Source organism: Sapajus apella, unplaced genomic scaffold (genome assembly GCF_009761245.1).
Source record: "Sapajus apella isolate SASKATOON/1434 unplaced genomic scaffold, GSC_monkey_1.0 scaffold62, whole genome shotgun sequence".
Lineage (NCBI taxonomy): Eukaryota > Metazoa > Chordata > Mammalia > Primates > Cebidae > Sapajus > Sapajus apella.
The window spans coordinates 12,140,625-12,164,177 of NW_022437002.1; the positions used below are offsets into that span (position 1 = coordinate 12,140,625).

The window sequence follows — 23,553 nt, forward strand, 5'->3', positions numbered from 1 at the left end:
GTTTTGTAGAATACCAGTACAAAATGGATAGTCAATTTCAGTTGACTGATTTCAGAAAATGAAACCCAGAGTGGTTATCTGGTAATTAATTGATGGGGCAGAGATTTGAAACTGTAGCCACGATGCCTGTTATTTCCCTCTGTTACTCAAATACCTCAGAATTGTAATACTTTTACCCAGCATGTTAAAGCTTGAGCTTTAAAATCTCCAGACTTAAGAAGTATTGTAAATCAGTCCTTTTAATAATAATGGCTAGCTAGTGCAGAAATGGAGGATAGTTTGAATTTATCCTTCCCCCTCCCTGCGTCATCCTTTTGCATGCTTATCCACTTCAGTTTCTTGAAAATTTCTAATCTAAAACCTCAAGACTTAAAGTTAACTCTACTCTTTTTTTTTTTTGTACTTTTATTGTGGTAAAGTATAATAGCAGAATTTGTAATCTTAACCTTTTCAGAGTCTACAATTTAGTGGCATAAAGTACATTCACATTGTTGTGCAACCGTCAACCCCATTCATCCATCCATCTCTAGAACTTTGTCATCTTCCCAAAGTGAAACTATGTACCCATTAAATACTAACTGCCCGTTCCCTTTTTTCTTTACGTTGTGGCACTGTCATTCTACCATCTGTCTCTATTAATTTGACTATTCCTAGGTACCCCAAATAAGTGAAATTGTACAGTATTTGTCTTGTTGTTACTGCCATTTTTCACTTAACATAGTATCCTCAAGATATATTCATGTTGAATCATGTGTCAGAGTTTTCTTCCCCTTTAAGACTGAATAATATTCTATTTTATGGATATACTACTTTTGTTCATTTATCTGTTCATGGACACTTGGGTTTCTTTCACCTTTTGAGTATTGTAAATAATGCTGCTATGAACACAGGTGTACAAATAATCTGTTCAAGATCCTGCTGTCACTTCTTTGGGATATGTACCAAGAAATGGAAATTGTTGGATTGTATGGTATTTCTGTTTAAGTTTTGGAGGAAACACCATACCGTTTTCCAAACCACTGCACTGTTTTACATATCTACCAGCAATGCACAGGGGTTCTGTTTCTCCACACCATTGATGTTGCTTGTTCTTTTCCGTTTTTTTTTTTTTTTTTTTTTTTGGAGACAGGGTATTGCTCTGTCACCCAGGCTGAAGTGCGATGGTGTGATCTTGGCTCATTGCAACCTCTGCCTCCTGGGTTCAAGTGATTTTCCTGCCTCAGCCTGCCCAGTAGCTGGAACTACAGGCATGCGCCACCATGCCCAGCTAATTTTTGTATTTTTTTCAGTAGAGGTGGGGTTTCACCATGTTGGCCAGGCTGGTCTCGAACTCCTGACCTCAGGTGATTCACCAATCTTGGCTTCCAAAGTGCCGGGATTACAGGTGTGAGCCACTGTGCCTGACCTCTTTTATTTTAGATAATAATCATCCTAATGGGTGTGAAGGCATATCTCATTGTGGTTTTGATTTACATTTCCCTAATTAGTGGTGTTTCACATCTTTTCATGTGCATATTGTCCATTTGTATATCTTCCTTGGAAAAATGTCTTTTTAATTCTTCTGACCAGTTTGAGACCAACCTGGCCAATATGGTGAAACCCCATCTCTACTAAAAATACAAAAATTAGCCGGGTGTGGTGGCTTGTACCTGTAGTCCTAGCTACTTGGGAGAGTGAGGCAGGAGAATCTCTTGAACCTGGGAGGTGGAGGTTGCAGGGAACTGAGGTGGCGCCACTGCACTACAGCCTGGGCAACAGAGCAAGACTCCATCTCTCAAAAAAAAAAAAAAAAAAAAAAAAGGAAAGAAAAGGCTGTCTTTTTCCCATTGAATGGTCTTGGCACCCTAGGTGAAAATCATTTTCATTTGATCACATATACAAGGATTTATTTCTTGGTTTTTCTAGTAGATTCAATTGGTCTGTATGGATAACTGTAGTAGTTAGGTTTTAAGATTAGATCATTAAAGGAATATATGAAAAATTTTATTGAACTGCAACAGTGATGAAAAGAATGTAAATTGAATAAACAAACTATTGTATTTCTTCTATTAAGCTGATCCTCAAAAATTATATTAAAATTATAATGTCTAATAATTATTACCGTTCCTCAGTCTGTCACTCTCTAACACCAATAATAAGAATGTCCGTTGGAACAGATGTCCTGGAGCAGAATTTGACACTATGTAAAGCCTTAAAAATTATGCACCCAGCAATTGCATTTATAGGACATTTTTCTAAGAAAATTGTCATGGATACATGGGAAAAGTTAGATATAGGAGTGCTCATTTTAGTGTTATGGGGTGCTCATCTTAATATTATATATAATAGTGCAAAGTTAGAAGCCATTATGTCTATAAATAAATAATTGGGTAATAAATTATATTCACACAAAGTTGGGCAGCCATAAAGATACTGACATTGAAGAAAACTTCACAATAAATGGAAAGATATAGAGCATGATTCTATTAAAATGTTCGGTTTAGGCATTAAAAAAACCCTCAAGCTTAATGTATTGCCTGTTAATAGTGGTCTGTTTCTGGGTGGTGGTATTATGGGTTATTAAATTTTTGGTTTTACATATATATTTAACAATGTTATGTTACTTTTATGACAAAACAGCAAAAGGCATTTTTTAAAAATGAAGATGAAACTAGAAAGCAGAGTTAAATCTAGTGGCAGAATCAGTATCTAAAAATAATCGTAGTAGGCTGAGATTGATGGACTGAATCCAGTGAAATTTAATCAGGATGGGTGAAAAACCTTTAGATAAGTAGAGTAATAAGTTAGTCATATTTCTGGCCTTGAAAAACCACTGATAACCAATATAGAAAATGAGGCAGGAGCATAGTGACAGCATATGTTAACGACTTAGGTGGTTTAATTTAGCCACTTAACTTTCTCGTTGTAAGCAGCCAGCTGTTCTCTACCCATTTCATTTCATCTCACCCTCAGCTTAGTCTCTTGATGGGAAACCTCCATCAAGAGGTGCTTCCTCATTACTGACATTTAAGTCTCTTCACTATTTACTCCCATCTGTTCTAGTCATCTAGTTGTCTATTCATCTTTTCTGAGTTTTTTTCAAGTTCTCTCTTTGGAGTCCTACTGTTTCCTCACTTTTGTTAATGCTTCAGAGATCCATCTCAAGTGCTGCCCTCTCCTGGAAGTCTACCTCTTGTAGTGCAGTGACATTTTACTGAAATGTGTAATTCTGGGAATTTCACATGTTGAGAAATTTAAGGCAAGGTTTCTTGCTTTATGTGCAAACTTTGAAATAATTCAAACCCCTCTCTATTAGAAAACATGTAACTTCCTATTGCCGTAGCACATACAGCTTTAAAAATAAACACTAGCTATATTTTGTCAGTTTTGTGTGACCCACCGCCATTCTGAAGTACGGGATATCTGTCAGTGCCATTGCTGGAAAACATTCCCCAGAAGCAGTCACTTTAGAATGGAAGTTAAATATTGTAAACTCTGGAAGAAGGCCAGATGATGACCATGACATAACTTGCTGCAAAATATTAAAGCTGATGCTGCGGGTGAGGGGGCAGAATTTAAAAGCACACTTAAAATAGTTGAATTGTGAAAAGGCATAAAGAAAGCATGGTGATTAAGTGTGGGCTGAGGAGCCAGATGGCTCTAGTTCAAATCCTGAATCCAACATTTACCTATTGGATGACTTCAGCCAAATAACACAATGTCTCATGTTTCCTCATTAAAAAAAAAAAAAATTCCCCAAAAGACAACTTGACAGTGGATCCTCATTTTTAAAATGGGCTGATAATAAATCACCTAGCTTATGGACCTGTGCATATTAAATAAGTTTAGTGGCCTGTGAAGCTCTTAGGAAGTGCCTAACCCATACTGTGTGCTCAGTAAATATAACTACCATTATTTCATTAGGAAAGTTAGTCCTAATGTGAAATTTAAATTGAAATGTATTCTTTGCATTAAATGTGACCATCCTGAAAGAAATTCTCCTTTCTTGATAGTTTGAAAGAATAATCAGGGTGCTACTAAGCTCCTTGAAACCATGTAGTGACAAACATAGATGGAATTGAGGGTGAGGGGAGATATTTTTTTCTTTTGAAAATGTAGTCATGCTTATTAAAGAAACTTGAGAAGTTTAGAAAAATATGACGATAACAAAAATTCCTCATATTTCTATTACTACCGTAATGCTAACCACATAAGAATTTTAGTCAATGTCTTGAAGTCATTTTCCCCTTGGACATTAATTTTTTTAATGTACAGACATATTGCGATTATAACACATATACAGAACTGGAGGTTATTTAGCCTAGAGAAGTGAACCATTGTAGCAGTCTAGATGAGGGATATTGGGGGCCTATTTTAGGTCAGTGGTTACAGAGATAAAGCATAGAGACAGGAGACAAAGATATTTCTGAGATAGAATCAACAAACTTTGGTGTGGTGGTTTCAAAGATAGTTTTTTAGCTCTGGCTCCTGAAAGGAGGCAGATGGAACATAGGAGGAAGAGCATATTTGCTGGGAAGATGTTTGGTTTTGGACATGCTGAGTTTGAGATTTGAATAGGACACCCAGATGGAAATATGTAATATAGGCAGTTGAGGTATATAGCTAGCAAGGACTTGAGAGAGTAATCTGAGGGTAATCTGCTTGGGATGTGAATGAGAGCTCCTCAATAAGAATGTTTACCATAGTCAAATATGGTGCCTAAGTGGGCTAGTTTTTTACATGTATATTTGACCCCTTAGTATATATAGCCTTTGAAGGAATAAAGTCTCCATCCTTACTTCCCAGCACAGTGCTGCTATAATAGTAGGTATTTGTGGATAAAGTGAGTTTACTGAAACAAAAGAAAGAGTCCATTAATTTGGTCTCTGTAGAGTGAACCTGAGGAGATCATCTTTATCATTTATTGCCCCTTTTCTCTTTGGTTGTGAATTAAGTTCCTAAAGAGAACTAAGAGACCATGGCTGGGTACAGTGGCTCACACCTATAATCCCAGCACTTTGAGAGGCCAAGGTGGGAGGATCACTTGAGGCCCAGGTATTTGAGACCAGACTGGGCAACAAAAAGACCCTGTCCCTACAAAAATTTTTTTTTAATTGGCTGGGCATGGTGATGCACATCTCCAGTCCTAGCTACGCAGGAGGCTGAGGTGGGTGGGAGAGAGGATCACTTGAGCCTAGGAGGTTGAGGTTACAGCGAGCTGTGATCGAACCACTGAATTCTAGCCAGGTTCAAGCAATTCTCCAGTCTCAGCCTACCAAGTAGCTGGGATTACAGGCAAGCGCCACCATGTTTGGCTAATTTTTTGTGTTTTTAGTAGAGATGGGGTTTCAGCGTGTTGGCCAGGGTGGTCTTGAACTCCTAACCTCAAGTGATCTGCCCTATTCGGCCTCCCAGAGTGCTGGGATTACAGGTGTGAACCACCTCGCCTGGTCCAGTTTTTTTAATGCAAGATTAAGTTGAAAGGATTACAGCCATTCCAAATAACAGGATGGCTGTAATCCTTTCAACCTAATCTTGCCTTAAAAAAAAAAATACTCAAAACAGAAAAATTAGCCAGGTCTGGTGGCACACAGTTGTGATCCCAGCTACTGGGGAGCCTGAAGTGGGAGGGTCCACTTGAACCTGGGAGGTGAAGGTTGCAGTAAGCCGAGATTGCACCACTTCACCCCAACCTGGTCAACAGGGTAAGACTCCATTTAAAAAAAACAAACAAACATACACCTGGCCACCCACAGTGGTTCACACCTGTAGTCCCAGCTACTTGGGAGGCTGAAGTGGGAGAATCAACCAGAGGTTATAGAGTGAGACTGTCTCAAAAAAAAAAAATAAATAAAAAATAAACAAAAGTGATAATGAAGATGATTGATTATTCCAGCAATTCTTCACATGCCCAGAGTATGCTTATATTGGGTGTGTTAAGAAATCTCACTACTTAATTTGACCAATACGTGAGGGGGTAAAGATTTAGGAATATAAAAAGTGCAAATTAGTATAGAGCAAACTGGAAGTTCCACAGAGTATTGAATCTTTGAAATTTGTGTAACTTGTGGAAGCCTTAGTGGAATGTCTGTCAGAAGCTATTAGATTGGTAGCGAGAGCATTCTAAGTGAGCAGGTGGATTGTGGAAAAGCTAACCCCATCTGTATGCAGGAGGTCCTTCTCTTTGCATACTTTAGTTAGCAGTTGGTTAATTTGCATGTGTGGTTTCAGCCATCATGTTGTATTGACTCATTCTGAAAGCTCTGTGAGGATAGGCCCCATGTCTCCCCTATCCCCCGCATCTAGCACTTTATGTGTGATAATCTATTGAAAAATATTTGTCAAATGAGTAAAGTGGTGAACATATTCAGCAGACATTTAGTGAGACTTGAGAATGTCCTGTGGGTGTGGAAGTGGGTAGAGGAGTGGTAGGCCTATAAAGATTGATAAGACATAATGTCTGACTTTAAGGAACATAAAATCTGGCACTAAATAGAAATTTTTGAAATGCCCCGGTTCTTAGATTAGCCAGTGCAGACAGTAAGTAACTTACTGACCTTAACTAGAATTTTTTTGTAACAGATTTTAATAAATTTCTTAAGGGAGATTAGGTGAAATCTTATTTATTTAACAGACATCTAGGCCGGGCGCCGTAGCTCAAGCCTGTAATCCCAGCACTTTGGGAGGCCGAGGCGGGTGGATCACGAGGTCAAGAGATCGAGACCATCCTGGTCAACATGGTGAAACCCCGTCTCTAGTAAAAATACAAAAAATTAGCTGGGCATGGTGGCACATGCCTGTAATCCCAGCTACTCAGGAGGCTGAGGCAGGAGAATTGCCTGAACCCAGGAGGCAGAGGTTGCGCTGAGCCGAGATCGCGCCATTGCACTCCAGCCTGGGTAACGAGCGAAACTCCATCTCAAAAAAAAAAAAAAAAAAAAAAAAAAAAGCAATAACAGACATCTATTCTGCATCTCTCTCTGCTAATTGAGCTGGGAAGCAGGATTGCTTAGTGGTCAGTTTTACAACCTTACTCAGTTTTTTCATTTTATTAAAATTACGGATTTAGTTAAGTGGTGACATGATGCTCTTTTGAAATTACAGAAGCCCATTTTTCTAAAGTGACTGTGACCAAGTAGCAAGACACTTAATTGAGTAGGTGGGTATACTAAAAATAGCTCAACTGACTATAATGATTCAGGTATGCAAAGATCAGATAATGCAATATATTAGTTAAGATAACTTTTACTGTATATGGTATAATGGTCTGTGGTATATTTCCTTGTAAGATTTTTTTTTTTAAACTTTAAAGTAATCAAGATGATGCTAACAGTTATCAGAACTCATACAGGAAACATTCATGTGAAAACTAAAGTGCAGAAAATCCAGCAGAATCCTGCGCTGCTATTCTAACTATTTGTAGTTCTTTAGGCAGAAAAATCAAAGACAAGAAGTTAGCAATCTTTGAAGAGATTATTCTGGGGTAATGAATTCAGATAAGATCTATCTTAACTCAAGTTAAAACTACCTTCTGAAAATAAGACTTGCCTATAGAAGCATCCCCAACCAAAAGCCTATTAGGAACTCCCTAGCCCAGTCAGACAGTATGAGTATTCCAGGGAGAAAATGGCTGTATCCTGCTTATGTTAGACTATAATACATAATTAAGGTCTTAACTAGAAACACCAGTTAAGCTTAGGCAAAACCTAATCAGCTGTGAGAGAAAAGAAATATATGAACAAGAGAGAAAACTCCATGGAACCCAGAAGGAGAGTCCCCAAACATGAATTTGGCAGTGATTTTTCAACATTCTGGGGAGAACATAAGCCAGCTTTCCACCATCATTTGAACAAATTCCTAGTGATAGGACACATATAATTTATCAGGCTTTATTGTGGTTTCATTTTCTTTTGGTTTAGATTCCATACTCACCAGATAACTTCTCAGGTGCCGCAGTATGAGGAATAGGTGGTAATAGTACTCTCCCCATCATTGTAACCCAGTAAACTGGCATTTGGCCTATATGTTAATTTTTTTCATAAACTTTATAAAAAAATAAATGTATATTTTGTTAAGCATACATGGCTAGTATAAAAATATAAATATAACACTAACCTTTTACAAATTTGCATAAAGTAGCCTTTGGAAACCTAATTAATTCCATGTGTCCAGAAACAACAACAACAACAAAAAAAGGATTTTATGGAGCTGTAGAGCTGAGAGTCATACTCAGAAGTAATTCGTCTCTTGTTGTAGAACGCAGAGATCATAGTCTTACTTTTATGTACCCAGTGCTTGGCACAGGGTTGAAAACTCATTATTGAATTTTAGAGATGGTAACTCCAGACCTATAATGAGAACAACTATAGGCATTTTATGCCTCTACTCCTAGAATTATTCTGACATCAAGAGTAGTTCTGCCTTTTCTTTAACTCAGCAGAAATAATTCATTAAGTGATGAAAATAGAATCTTCTGAACAAACCAGAGCCTTAAAAGGCAAATAAAAGGTATATGCATCCATTAGAAAAAAATGGGAGAGCTACGTGATGCATTTGAGGACAAAGACGATCTGTTTCATTATTTTTATTTGTATATAATTTTTTATTTTATTTTGTAGACCTTATTGCAATATGCAAGCAACAAGAATGCGTCAGAACATATTGTGTATCTTCTGGAGGTATATCGACTTGCCATTCAAAGCTTTGCCAGTGCACGTCCATACTTAACTACTGAATGTGAAGATGTCCTCTTAGTGCTTGGCAGATTAGTACTGTAAGTTTAAGAACTTAAATCACTCTTAAAATTGAGTACCATTGGTCATATTGTTTGCCTGATTTCTCTTTACAGTGGCATCACATTTATCTTCAAAGCACCATTAGAGTCATACCATTGAATGAAATTTCCTTCATACTCAAGTTCCCAGGAGATACAGTCCAAGTGAAGCTGCAGCCAAGCAACATCATCTTTAACTTGCCTCAAGAGTCTCTTTTCCTATTCAGGCTTGGAAACTGAAAATGATATATTTCTGTCCCTTAGGTATAGATTGATTTAAATGACAGAATACCTGGAAACTGGTGGTCTTTGAAGAACATCTTGGCAAAAACAGCATGAAATTTTGTAATTTGATAATATTTGAACTCAGAATAATTTTATTAGAAAAAATATCAGGATGTAATATAAGATTACCCTTCTAAGAAAGGGACCGTGATTTAGGCTGGATGCAGTGGCATATGCCTGTAATCCCACCACTTCGGGAAGAGGCTGAGGCATGAGAATCACTTGAACCTGGGAGGCAGAGGTTACAGTAAGCCAAGATTGCACCACTGCACTCCAGCCTGGGTGATGAAATGAGACTGTCTCAAAAAAAAAAAAAAATACTATTTAGCTGTTTTAATATTTAGCTGCATAGTAGCAGACAAAATTACACCTTTATTGTAATTTCATCTGCTAATTGAAAAGATATAACAGCTATTCCGTTTTAGCGGGGCATCACCTTGTTCAACTCACAGATTGTTTAGTGAGATAACTTCTAGTCTAGATGGTTTATTTATTTATTTTTTGTAGCCTCACCTGTTTTCCTTCCTGTTCTCCAAAGGCCAGAAAACCTCTAAAACCATCCCTTTATGGAAGACCAGCATTCCTGGTTTTATGATTCTATTTTTCTTTCTACCAAGTCCTAGTTTCTGTTTTCCCTATTATAATCCCTAAGGGGTAAAGTATTATTCTGCAGGGTTTTAGAAAGGTGTTGATTCATTGGTATTTTGAGTTGATCATTAGTCAAGTTACACATTTCTTTTTTTAAAAAAATTCCTGTTAATTTCTTTTCTGTGTCTTCTGGGTAATAGAAAAAGGAAACTCTTTCTTGCTTGGTTTTCTAGAGGTAAAAAAATGACTTTGCCAGACTTCCTGCTTCCTCTGCAAGTGATAGAAACTTATAGATAACAGTTATATATATATTTATCATTTTATGAGCTGAATTGACAATAGTATAAGCTCCCATTTTTGTCTGCTGGAATTAGAATTGTTCCCATATGGGTGCCTCTTCACACCCAAATAAACAAAACTGCTTGGAATGTGATTTCTAAAGGGCTTATTATATTCTTACCTTGTATTCTAACAATGTAAATTCTTATTCTTATATTCTAACAATGTAAATATAAAGCCTTGTGGTCTTTTTATCCTCCTTTTTAAAATTGAACAGTCAATATAGCAACTCTGAAGAAAATTTTGAAGAGTAAAAACATTTAAAACAGTCTAAACAAATGCAAAATAGATTTTTAGTATTGCTGTCATACTCTACTTAATTATTACTGTAACCACCTTTGTATACTTACTCATTTTTATTATAGGAGTTGTTTTGAATTACTGCTTTCAGTGTCTGAAAGTGAACTGCCATGTGAAGTCTGGGTACCATTCCTTCAATCTCTACAGGTGAGTTGATTTTAACTGAGAAAAATTTTCTATATCCGAGATACCTAATTAATTACTTCCAGCAAACTAAAATTGAAACCTTAGGACAAAAACAAGTTTATTATATATTGGTGTTGTTCATGAAATGATAAAAGGCACTTCACATGAAGGGGATGTATTAAAAATGGGTTTGTTGCCAGGCGCGGTGGCTCACGCCTGTAATCCCAGCGCTTTGGGAGGCCGAGGTGGGTGGATCACAAGGTCAAGAGATCGAGACCATCCTGGTCAACATGGTGAAACCCCGTCTCTACTAAAAATACAAAAAATTAGCTGGGCGTGGTGGCGCGTGCCTGTAATCCCAGCTACTCGGGAGGCTGAGGCAGGAGAATTGCCTGAACCCGGGAGGCAGAGGTTGCGGTGAGCCGAGATCGCGCCATTGCACTCCAGCCTGGGTAACAAGAGTGAAACTCTGTCTCAAAAAAAAAAAAAAAAAAAAAAAAAGGGTTTGTTTGTTGCTTTTGGTTTTGAATCTATATAGTTTAGAAATCAACAAAAATGTTTCATTCTTCAAAAATAAAATTTAGACAGCATAAAGCTGTCAAAATCATACATGATTATAAAGTAACAGTATTTGCATCATTAGTAGTATACTTACTTATGTGGTAACCGTCAGTATACAAAACACTATTTCATTACATCTTTTTTTTTCTTTTTTTTTTTTTAATCATGGTTTATCTTTTTGAAAAGGCTAAACTATTGCATTACGTCTAAGGTTCACCTTTTTCCTCCTAACACTTTAAGAATTGTACCAGGCTGGGCGTGGTGGCTCACGCCTATAATCCCAGCACTTTGGGAGGCCAAGGCGGGCAGATCACCTGAGGTCAGGAGTTCGAGGCCAGCCTGGCCAACATGGTGAAACCTCATCTCTACTAAAAATACAAAAATTAGTCAGGCATGGTGGCAGGTCCCTGTAATCCCAGCTACTCAGGAGGCTGAGGCAGGAGAATCACTTGAAGCCAGGAGGTGGAGGTTTCAGCGAGCCGAGATTGCTCCATTGCACTCCAGCCTAGGCGATAGAGTGAAACTCAGTCTCAAAAAAAAAAGAATTGTATCAAGCATTGTAAGTCTCTCAGATAGTCATCATCTGTTCTATTTGTGTATTTTACTTACAGGAGAACCACCTGGGCTCTCACTCACATTGGCTTGATTATAACCTACCTTGGTAGGCAGATCAGAAAGTGACAAATTAGGGAGGGAGAATAGGACAGGAAAAAAACAAGTGCAGTGCTAGCACAGCCAAACCAGTGATATCCCTTTTATTGTTGGGGATAAAAAAAACTACTTGTAAAAATTTAATTTAGTTTTATTTTGAGACGGAGTCTCACTCTGTCACCCAGGCTAGAGGGCAATGGCACGATCTCTACTCACTGCAACCTCCACCTCCCAGGTTCAAGTGATTCTCCTGCCTCAGCCTCCCGAGTAGCTGGGACTACAGGTCCATGCCACCATACCCAGCTAATTATTTGTGTTTTTAGTTGAGATGGGGTTTCACCGTGTTAGCCGGGATGGTCTCAATCTCTAGTTCTCATGATGCACCCGCCTCGGCATCCCAAAGTGCTGGGATTACAGGTGTGAGCCATGATGCCTAGCCAGAAAAACTACGTTTAAAAAAATAGACATAATAAATAATAGGCTGGGCATGGTGGTACATGCCTATAGTCCCAACTACTCAGGAGGCTGAGGCAAGAGAATCTCTTGAGCCCAAGATTTTGAGGCTGCAGTGAGATATGATCATACCACTGTACTCCAGTATGGGTGACAGCTCATCTCTAAAATAGGACTCATCTCTAAAAATAAATGCATGCAGGTATTCATTTATTGATCACTAATTATGTACCAATCACTGCTCTATACTACATTTTACCTGTTTTATATCTTCTAATCAAATTACAAACCTTATGGGGATTATTTGAATCTCCATTTACAAATGGGGAGACAGGTGAAGAGAGGTTAATTAGTTTGGTCAAAGTCCCACACAGATTTCCAACCCTGAGCTTACTTTGTTAACTACTTCCTTGAGGACACAGACTATAGTAGCTTAGACTTGTTTCATGTAGGCACAAATAAAGACTTCCATATTAACAGACATACTTCATTATCTGGACCTTTCTTTCCTTTGGAATATGTAACCGAAAATGAAATGATATAATGTTCTTTTTGGTGAGAAGATGATTCTTTGTCATGTTCTTGGCTATTTAAATCCCTGTAATGTAGTCCTATTATCTCACGTATCCATGCAGCTGCTAAAATCATCTCCCATGCACAGCACATTGATTTTTGTCACTCTGGGTTCTGAAGCCTGCCAGTAGTTTTGTTCTGGCATATGGCATTCTAGAAGGGCAAATCCTAATTAGGACTATTACTATTATATTAATACTGTTCAAGTATCCCATATCTGAAATGCTTGATAGTATTTTAGATTTTGGAATATTTACATTATACTTGGTAGTTCAGCATCCCTAATCTGAAAATCCTAAATGTTCCAATGAACATTTCTTTTGAGTATCATGTTGATGCTTAGAAAGTTTTGGATTTGGGGAACATTTCAGATTTCAGGTTTTTTGATTAGGGATACCAAACCCCTATCCTTTTTAGAGAGAAATATCTCATATTTCTTTATTCTTTTCTTAGATAGCTTGCTTGAATAAAATAGTTGCTTCTTTTTCCACTTGTGAAAGTTTTTTCAGGTTTATCACGTGTAGGATGTATTTTTTTTTAACATGCATTCAGTAAATAAATGTAGTAGGGGTACGAATAAATGTTAAGACATAATCCCTGTTGAAATCCAAAAGATAAAAAAAAACTCTTAATTTTTCTTATAAATGGACAAGGCAGCAAATGGTTTTGAGGAGACTTTTGGTAAGAGAACAGTTTTTATCAGAGCAGGCCACAGGTAGAATATTTCTCAATTACTATTTTCAGCTGAGTAACCCAGACTTTTTTTCCTATAGATAGAAAAATGTGCACTCTATAATTGAGTTTTTAATTAAAAATGAGAGCCTATTTTCTGCAACTTGCTTTTTAAATAATTATCATGGACATATATCTAAGATTGTATATATAGATCTTCTGTTTTGATGATTATCTAGAATTGTGCTTTGTGGTTCTGTCATTCATTGACCAGTGTCTTGCTATTTATTGTAAATGGTGCAAGAGTGAACATCTTGAAAAGCGGTGGGGAGTGGTCTTAGGAAAAAAAAAAAAGCATCTGAGCATCTTGTGCTAGTATTTCTGTATTGTAGGTTTCAAGACGTGGGCTAGGCTATTTCCACCCTAAAAATAAGTCAAAGTTTTAAAATTATTCTTGAAATGCCACCATATTTTTTGTAGTTTCTTATACTTAATGTTATTTTTTAAAAATAACTTTGCTATATTAGATGTTTATTGGTAACAAAGGATTGCATACCATTCTTATTCTTAGTAAACTGTATTTTGAATTTTAACAAATGAAAAAATTGAAAACTTTTAAAAAGAAACTCAAACTGTGGTTTTTATTTCAGTTGCTGCGTATCATGGTGAGTGGTGGTAGTTTCTGCTAAAGTGTAATGGTACAGGTCGGTTAGAGACTATAAATATGATAACCAGATACCACAGATATTAACTTTTCACATGGACTCTTTCTCCTCACTCCAAAGTAAATGCGAATCATTCTTAGTTAAGGAGAAAGAAGCCTGATGATAGGTCAAGCTGTTAAAGGAAAATTGCAGCCATTTGTTAAATATTGCTATTAGTAAGTTACTAATTTGAAATATTGCTTTCTGTATCAATTCCATATTTTAAGTCCTTTCTCAGCAGAAATACAATGCAACATATTGGGTGGGTGTGTGGGCTACTGTATATGTGTAGTAAAGGCCTGTTATATTTTAACATGAAAGTTAAGGGATGGGGGAGACTTTATATCTTGTAGTTTTCACTTGAGTATCTACTAAACTATATTCTTATAGCTGTGAGCATTTGTGGCTTATATTTTCCAAAGAAATGTTGACATAAATGGAAGCTTATGTTCCTGGAGAATTTCAGCAGTTTAAAAGAAGAGAAACAAGCTAGAATTTTAGAACGTGGGAATAACTTCACCATAGTCAATAATCCTCACTTAGTAATGGAGGACAGTGAGACATATACGTAATCATTTATACTGAATTAAGTTTCTGACTCCTTTTCCCTTACCCTTGAATATAAGAACTTTAATAAACAAACTGTTAGTAAATACATTTTGTTTGTTTGCTGAGAAGATAGAATGACAGCTAATAACTTAGACTTTCAGGACGTTTTATATAGAGCCACGTCTCATTTAAATAGCAATTTTTAGATGAATTTAAACAATTATATAACAATTTATGTCACTAAGTAGTATTCCTGTTGTTCCTATTAGAAGGAATAGGCAGCTTGTGTGAATACTGAAGAATTTTTTAAAAGGAAGTGGCACTGATAGCCTTAAAATAATTAAATCAACAGGGGCGGTGGCTCACATGTGTAATACCAACACTTCGGGAGGCCAAGGCAGGCATATCATCCGAGGTCAGGAGTTCAAGAGCAGCCTGGCCAACATGGTGAAAACTCATCGCCACTAAAAATACAAAAATTAGCTGGGCATGGTGGCAGGTGCCTTTAATCCCAGCTACTCAGGAGGTTGAGACAGTAGAATCACTTGAGCCTGGGAGCTACAGGTTGCAGTGAGCTGAGATCATGCCATTGTACTCCAGCTTGGGCAACAAGAGCAAAGCTCTGTCTCAAAAAACAAAAACAAAACAAAAAATAATTAAATCAGCCTCTGTAAGGGCTATCAGTCAGGTCTTCAGAGTCTGCTAGTAATATGAGTGATCCTAATAGTAGGGCACTTCAAATATCCAACAGTAATGCAAGGACTTAAGTTGAATTGTGGTAATAATTTTACCAGCGAGAAATTCAGGAAGACATTTTAAAGGCACTCTTTAACTTAGTGAAAACATCCTAGTTTTATTTATTTATGAGACAGAGTATTACTCTGTCCTCCAAGCTAGAGTGCAGTGGCACAATCTCAGCTCACTGCAACCTCCAACTCCTAGGCTCAAGTGATTCTCCTGCGTCAACCTCCCAAGTAGCTGGAACTATAGGTGGGCACCACCACGCCTGGCTAATTTTTTGTATTTTTGGTAGAGACAAGAGTTTCACGATGTTGGCCAGGCTGGTCTTGAACTCATAACCTCAGGTGATCCACCCACCTCGGCCTCCCAAAGTGGTGGGATTACAGGCATAAGCCACTATGCCCAGCCCCATCCTAGTTTTTTTTAAAAAGACAGCAACAGAATTTTACAAGGCTTTGAGGATAGTCTTTTTTTGGCTTACTTATTTTTAGTATATCCAAGGTATAGGTCGTTTAAATTCCTAGATGTTCAGATATGTTGAAAAGGCAAAACTAATTTTTATATTGTTAACTTAATTTTTTCTGGGTATGCTGTTCTTGTTGTAGGAGTCACATGATGCATTATTGGAATTTGGGAATAATAACCTGCAAATACTGGTTCATGTTACCAAGGAAGGGGTGTGGAAAAACCCAGTTCTTCTTAAAATTCTGTCTCAACAGCCAGTAGAAACAGACGAAGGTAAGTCTTAAGACTTTATTGACTGTATTGGATGAGGATTTAATTCTGAGAAAGTTGGAATTGATTATGGGTTAAAATTTTAGGAATTTTACGTGTGTATATATCTAGTCATTCTGTTTTTATTTTGAGTAGTAAAAATTACTAGCGTTTAATGTTTTAAGTAAGGATTCTTGAATTTTCAGATAGTTTTTTTTTTCAAGCCCATACTGGCTAAGGATTTTTAGATAGTTTTAAGTCTCTTTGCACTCATTTTTAAATTTTGCGTTGAGTGACAATGTTCATACAAAGTTCCTGAGGTAGAAATGAATAATCTGCTGTAGTCTTTGGTGTATGGTAAAGCTTTGTTTGTACTGTTTATATTGGTTGCAACAACTAAGGGCTGTGAAAAAAATTTATTTTTTATTTCATTATTTCCAAATAATTGCAATTTAGTGTTTTATAGAGAAATGCAAAGAATGAAATTTCCATTGTTTTTGTTTTGTTTTGAAACAAGGTTCCACTCTGCCACCCAGGCTGGAGTGGCACAGTCATGGCTTACTGCAGCCTCTACCTTTCAGGGTCAAGCGATCCGCCTGCCTCAGCCTCACAAGTAACTGGGATTACGGGGATGCGCCACCGTGCACAATTTTTCTGCTTTTTGTAGATAGAGGGGTTTCACTATGTTGCCTAGGCTGGTCTTGAACTCTTAGGCTCAAAAGATTCTCCTGCCTTAGCCTCCCAAAGTGCTATGATTACAGACATCAACCACCATACCTACCCAGACTGAAATTTTTTATTTGCAAAATTGTCAGTTGAAGACCAGAAAAATTATGAATTTGAATTGACATTTGCATTTTAGACACACAAAAGTATCTTGTTTGATATAGACAACAATTGTAACTTCATTTGCATCAAGTTAGTGGAAAGTTCAAAGGATTACACTCTGTTAAGTACATTTTTGGTATAAAAACAGAATTTGGAACAATTATTACACTTTTTGAGATATCATTAGGTCTTAGAACAAGCCATTTGGTTGTTGATGCCTTAAAATCCCAGTTAGCTTATCCATTCAACTACCGTATCATGGTGTTTGGACCTCTCTGTATAGTAAGAAGATGGGCATAAAGGCACTTAGTAATTCTAGTACTTACTAGTTGCACTGACAAGAAAAAAAGAATAAGGAAAAGAGCTGTTAAACAGAAAAAGATTGGTGTTTACCGTTTTCTGTTGAGGTCCTCAATAAATGGCATCCCTTTGTAAATATAGGTAGATGGGGGCTAAAATATCACCTTTGTTATTTATAAAAGCTGTTAGAGCCAGGTCATTTCAGAAACGTCCCAGAATTAGGCAGATCCCTATCCAGATAAGTCTTGACTAGGGCAGAGGAGATTGCATGTTTCGTACAGGCAGGCCCAAGCCCAGGAGGAAAAAAGGATGGGATTGAGTTAAACATTCTTAGTGTATTTTCCCCTGATATACTAATCAACTGTCATGCCACTGCTGGAGTTAACAGTAATTAATCATTTTTAACATAGGAAAACACCAAGAAATAGAAGCATTGCTTACCTGACATTCTGTGGTATCCTGTCTATTCAATAAATATTAATTAAGCACCCACTATCTGTGTAAGACACTGAGTAGGTACATGATACCTACATATCCGAAGAATTATGTTCAGGACTGCAGTATAAGTGATAGGCAACATGTAGCCTGCCTACTTTCACAATTGTCCCTTAACCTAATTTTGGGAAAAGATTTAAAAGCCTTCTTTATATCTCCACTACCTCTGCAGGCCAGATATTTAACATATTTGATGCCACAAAGCAGTGACGTTCATCTCACTGATTGTTTTCTGTAATAAGTGCCAATTGTTGATACTTTCACCTGACATGATCAGTAAAGATACCATGAAAGAGCTGTTTATCTTTTTTCTTTTTTTTTTTTTGTTGAGATGGAATTTTGCTCTTGTTGCCTAGGTTGGACTGTAGTGGCTCAGCCCACTGCAACCTCCGCCTCCTGGCTTCAAGTGATTCTCCTGCCTTGGCCTCCCAAGTAACTGGGATTACAGGCCTGCACCATGCCTGGCTAATTTTGTATGTTTAGTAGAGACGGGGTTTTTCCACGTTGGTCAGGCTAGTCTGGAACTCCTGACCTCAAGTGGTCCACCAGTCTCGGTCTCCCAAAGTCCTTTGATTACAGGCATGAGCTGTGCCCTGCCTCTTTTTTTTTTTTTTTTTTTAAGATGGAGTTTTGCTGTTGTTGTCCAGACTGGAGTGCAATGGTGTGATCTCGGTTCACCGTAACCTCCGCCTCCTGGGTTCAAGTGATTTCTCCTGCCTCAGCCTCCCAAATAGCTGGGATTATAGGCATGCCCACCATACCCTGCTAATTTTTTGAATTTAGTAGAGACAGGGTTTCACCGTGTTGGTCAGGCTGGTCTTGAACTCCTGACCTCAGGTGATCTACCTGCCTTGGCCTCCCGACATGCTGGGATTACAGGCATGTGCTACCATGCCCAGCAGAAGTGTTATTCAACTGGATCTTAGGTGTTACTGTTTTTACATCATGAAGTATGTACCTTTATTTTAAATGGTTCCGAAAAATACAAGTAAGACAAAGAAATATGACAGAACACTTCAGTTGTTACATCTAGATGGAAGGGAGGGATAAGATTTTTAAAAATGTATTGAAATGTTTGAAAAAAATAAAATACAGAAAGGATTGTGATTGGGAGTGAGATATATTGTTTTAAATATTGAAGCATATGGTAGATTTCCTTTCAATAAAGAAATTTAAAGATTGGTATCTTCAAATGACTTTTAAAGTACAAGACTGTGCTATGTTTTAAAATTGATTTAGCAGCAGTTTAACTGTAGTCGTAATTATTGAATAAAATAGACTCACAGAAATAATAGCTATGATTTTCAGAATGCCTGCTGTGTGTTGGGCACTGTATTTGTGCTTTCATATCTCACTTAATCCATGAAACAGGTGAGAGAGTGCACATACCCAAGACTATGTAGTTAAAATCATGGAGGCAGGGCGGGACACAGTGGCTTTTGCCTGTAATTCTAGCTCTTTGGGAGGCTGAGGTGGATGGATCACAAGGTCAGGAGATTGAGACCATCCTGGTCAACATGGTGAAGCCTTGTCTCTACTAAAAATACAGAAATTAGCTGGGCATACACCTGTAGTCCCTGCTACTCTGGAGGTTGAGATAGGAGAATTGCTTGAACCCGGGAGGTGGAAGTTGCAATGAGCCGAGATTGTGCCACTGCACCCTAGCCTGGCAACAGAGCGAGACTCCATCTCAAAAAAAAAAATTGTGGTGGCAGTATTTGAGCCCATGTGAGATGATGTTAAAACATTTTTGATTGGAGAGTGATAACCCTTCAGTTACTAAATACATGGTTTAATTAAACATCTGTAATACATAAGGCCTTGTGCTTAGTGCTGTAGGGAATACAAAAACTAACAAGATGTGATATTTGTTCACAACTTGCTGACAGTGTAATAAAGGAGATATCAGAGACAGTAGTAAGTACTATGGAACATTTATGTTTGGCCTTGTGCTGAGTCTTGTTTGCATTTCCAGTATTTCTTTAATTCATTCATCTATGTGAGGTGGATATAACTAACTTTTTTACAGATGAAGAAACTTGAGGCTCAGAGAGGTCAGTTAATTTGTCCAGTGGTCTCACAGCTATGTGTCAGAATCAGGATTCAACCTCAGATCTGTGATTCTAAAACCTGAAATGTTAACTTTTGTACACTGTAATCCCTTATTACTGTTCTTAGAGAAAACTAAATGTGGGAAAAGAAGTAAAATGCTGTGGGAATTTGTAAGGTGATAGGTTATGTAGGTAATACGCCTGTTATCAGGTATGTTGCTTCCTGTGGGATTTGCAGAATTGCTTACAACCTCATATGGCAGATAAATAAAGCAAAGTCTGATATTAGGCAGAATAGTAGGGGAGACAAATGTGTCAGGAAATAATAGGGACGAATTAGATTGTAGAGAATTAGAAAAGAGTTGCTAGGACATAATAACTAAGTTGATTTCCTTGAGGAAAGGAAGTATCAAGGAAGGATAATGCCAAAATTTTATTGTTGTATAACTGAGAGAATATCATTGCTGAAAATAGAAGTAAGGAATAAAGAGCTATGTGAGTGAAGGGTATGATTATGAGTTCATTTTCTGGAATTTAGTAACTGTGGGACTAAAATGGAAAAGTCCCAGTGATTGTGATCTGTTTTCCCTCTATGCTTTTTGACCTTGGCTACATATTAGAGTATCTGTGGAACTTCAAACCAAACACCATACATCCCAAGGTACAGACTCCACTTGCTAAATCATAATCTCCAGAGTTGGAGCTGTAGAATGCAGAACTTTTTGAAGTGCCTTGGGAAATGGGCACTTACATACTGCTGATGGGAATATAAATTGGTACAATTTTTGGAGAGCAATTTTGCAGTGTGAGTCAGTATTACAAATGAACAGAGCCTTTAATTTAGCAGTTTTGCTTCTAGGAATTATTCCTGTAGATTTATTCACGTTTCAAATGACCTATGTATAGAGTTGTAAGTTGCAGCATTATTGATGATTGACAGAGATTGGAAGCAACCTGCAAGTCTGTCAGTAGGGGATTGGCTAAATTAATTATAGTACATCCATACCACAGAATACTATTCAGTTGTTAAAAATAAGAAGGTAGCTCTAAATGTACAGATGATAAAATGACCTGTATCATATATTAAGTGGCAAAAGAAAATGTCTTCCATACGCAATAGAGCATTTCTGGAAGAATAAACAAGAAATTGGAAGCTTGTTGTTTCTCAGGGTGGGAAACCAGAGCAGGGTCAGGGTAGGAGGGAGACAAACTTTAATTGTATAGATTTTATTGTCCTTTTGAAATTTGTGATTTTATACATATTTTTTTTCCTTTTTTCTTTATATGTTTTTTAAAAGGATAATTTTACAATTTATTCTGATACGTAGTTAAACTTGGGCCAGTGGTTTATCCTTGGTATAAACTGTTGATACTCTACACACACACACACACACACACACACACACACACACACACACGCACGCACGCACGCGCGCGCGCGCGCGCGCGCGCGCGCGCGCGTATCACCTGGGAACTTGTTAGAAAAGCAAAATTTCAGATCCCAGACCTAATAAATCTGCATTTTAATAAGTTCCCCAGGTGGTCCAGAAAGCACTTTCAAGTTTGAGAGACACTGTTTTAGATTAACCACCTAACACAGTTTGTTTACTCACCACTTGGCTCGACATGCAATAGTCTCTCCTCTTTTTTTTTTTTTTTGCTACTCGGGTGTGGAGATGGAGTCTTGCTCTGTCACCAGGCTAGAGCGCAGCGATGCAATCTCAGCTCACTGCAACCTCCACCGCCCGGGTTCAAGTGATTCTCCTGCCTCAGCCTCCCGAGTAGCTGGGACTACAGGCATGCACCACCATGCCCAGCTAATTTTTGTATTTTTAGTAGAGACAGGGTTTCCCCATGTTGGCCAGGATGGTCTCAATCTGCTGACCTTGTGATCCACCTACCTCGGCCTCCCAAAGTGCTGGGATTACAGGCATGAGCCACCACACTTGGTCCCTCTGTTCTTTAAGTAATACTATATAGTGATGTCACATACTTGTTGAATATTTACTATTCAAAAATCGAGGGCTCATCCAGAGTCAGTCAGTGTCAAGTGCCCAATATTCAGTATGGTTTCAGGGTAGCATTTTCCAAAGTGTGTACTGAACCAGGAACACATGTTTTACAGGTTGCTAATAATATATAAAAGGGTTCTCTGGTCAAATCAGTTTAGGAAACATTGGGTTTTTAAATAAAAGTGAACAGTTTTCTTTATTGCAGGACTGTTCAGAGATTTGACCAAGGAATCCTTTTTTTTTCTAGGACTATCTCTCAGGTCTTTTGGTCGGTGGAACACACTTTGAGAAATGCCTGGTTTAGAGGAAAGAGCACCACTGGCTTTGGAACCCTTGGCAAGTTACCTAACTTCTGTGAATATTAATTTTTCTAACCTTAGACTGGGGATAATACTTGCCTTGGTGGTGGTGTGAAGAATAAATGAGAGGTATATAAAAATATGCAGCTTTAAAACTTGATGTCTCATAAGCATTCAGTTAATCATTGTTAGTATTACATAGGTTACTGGCTTCATTTCTTGTATTTATGCTTACAGTTCATTTCACTATTTCTTAATTTTCCTCTCATCTCTATTAGATGAGATGAGAGTATTGAGACCAGAATAAAATTCCCATTTATATAAGCTAAATTTTTATTAACTAAAAATCAAAACAAATAAAAAGATCTCAAACTTTCATCTTAGCAAGTCTGACATGTTATGTGGTATGTTGTCAAACTATTTTATTTTTTACTTTTTCTAGTCAATAAATTGATTGCACAAGAAGGACCTTCCTTTCTGCAAATGCGAATAAAACATTTGTTGAAATCTAACTGCATCCCCCAGGCTACTGCTTTATCAAAACTATGTGCAGAATCTAAAGAAATTTCAAATGTGTCATCTTTTCAGCAAGCCTACATCACATGTTTATGTTCTATGCTCCCTAATGAAGATGCTATTAAGGAGGTGAGTAAATAACTGTCATAATTCAAACGATATGAATTTAATATATTTTTATATATATTGCATGGTTTATTTTTTCACTTCATAATGAAAACCAAGATACATTTTTTTCAGGCTACCAAAAAGTATGATTTTAATTGTATATTTAACTGCTCAACAGATAGAATGTAATATTTTAGAGTGGAATTTGAAAAGTAGATAACTAAATAATATGCAGAGGGATGTGTACTTGTTTGGGTGATGATTTGCTGTGAAATCTTCAAATGTGAAGGTTGTTTTTTCTTTTTAAAGTAATGACACCTCCAAGGTGGAGGGAAAAAAAAAGTAATGACACCTCCATTTTTGGGAGATGTAGAAGTTGTTAATCATGGCATCAAGGGATAAACTAAAGAAAATGGCACTTAATTTTAGCTTAAGTTACTATATATTTAATGTTGTAAGCAGAAGAGTGTAGGACTCTAGAGTCCAAGACTACATCTGAACAATTAAGTGGCCAAACTGGATACCATGGAAAATAAGGCTTGAGTCTTTTTTTTTTGAGACAAGGTCTTGCCCTATCACTCAAGCGGGAGTGCAGTGGTGCCATCTTGGCTCACTGCAGACTCTGTATCCCGGGTTCAAGTGAGTCTCATGCCTCAGCCTCTCAAGTAGCTGGGACTACAAGCACATGCCATTATGCCTGGTTAATTTACATATATATATATATATATATATATATTTTTTTTTTTTTTTTTTTAGTAGAGGCAGGTTTTCACCATGTTGGCCAGGTTGGTTTCGAACTCCTGGCCTCAGTTGATCCACTTGCTTCAGCTTCCCAAACTGCTGGAATGACAAGCATGAGCCACTGCGCCCAGCTGGTCGAGTCTTTTTTTTAAAAAGCTATTTTATTGGACGGGTGCAGTGGCTCATACCTGTAAT

At 37.5% G+C, this 23,553-nt stretch overlaps 1 protein-coding gene across 3 annotated transcripts in view; it reads left to right on the forward strand.

Moving 5' to 3' along the window:
- Window positions 1-23,553, forward strand: part of RLF (RLF zinc finger) — a 79,019-nt gene that overhangs the window by 16,554 nt on the left and 38,912 nt on the right. The window contains exons 2-5 of one of the 3 annotated variants that reach the window (XM_032247075.1): window positions 8,598-8,752; window positions 10,330-10,411; window positions 15,900-16,032; window positions 22,436-22,638. In XM_032247075.1, coding sequence (XP_032102966.1) covers window positions 8,598-8,752; window positions 10,330-10,411; window positions 15,900-16,032; window positions 22,436-22,638 — 573 coding nt within the window. The other 2 variants (XM_032247078.1, XM_032247077.1) reach the window with 2 other exon arrangements.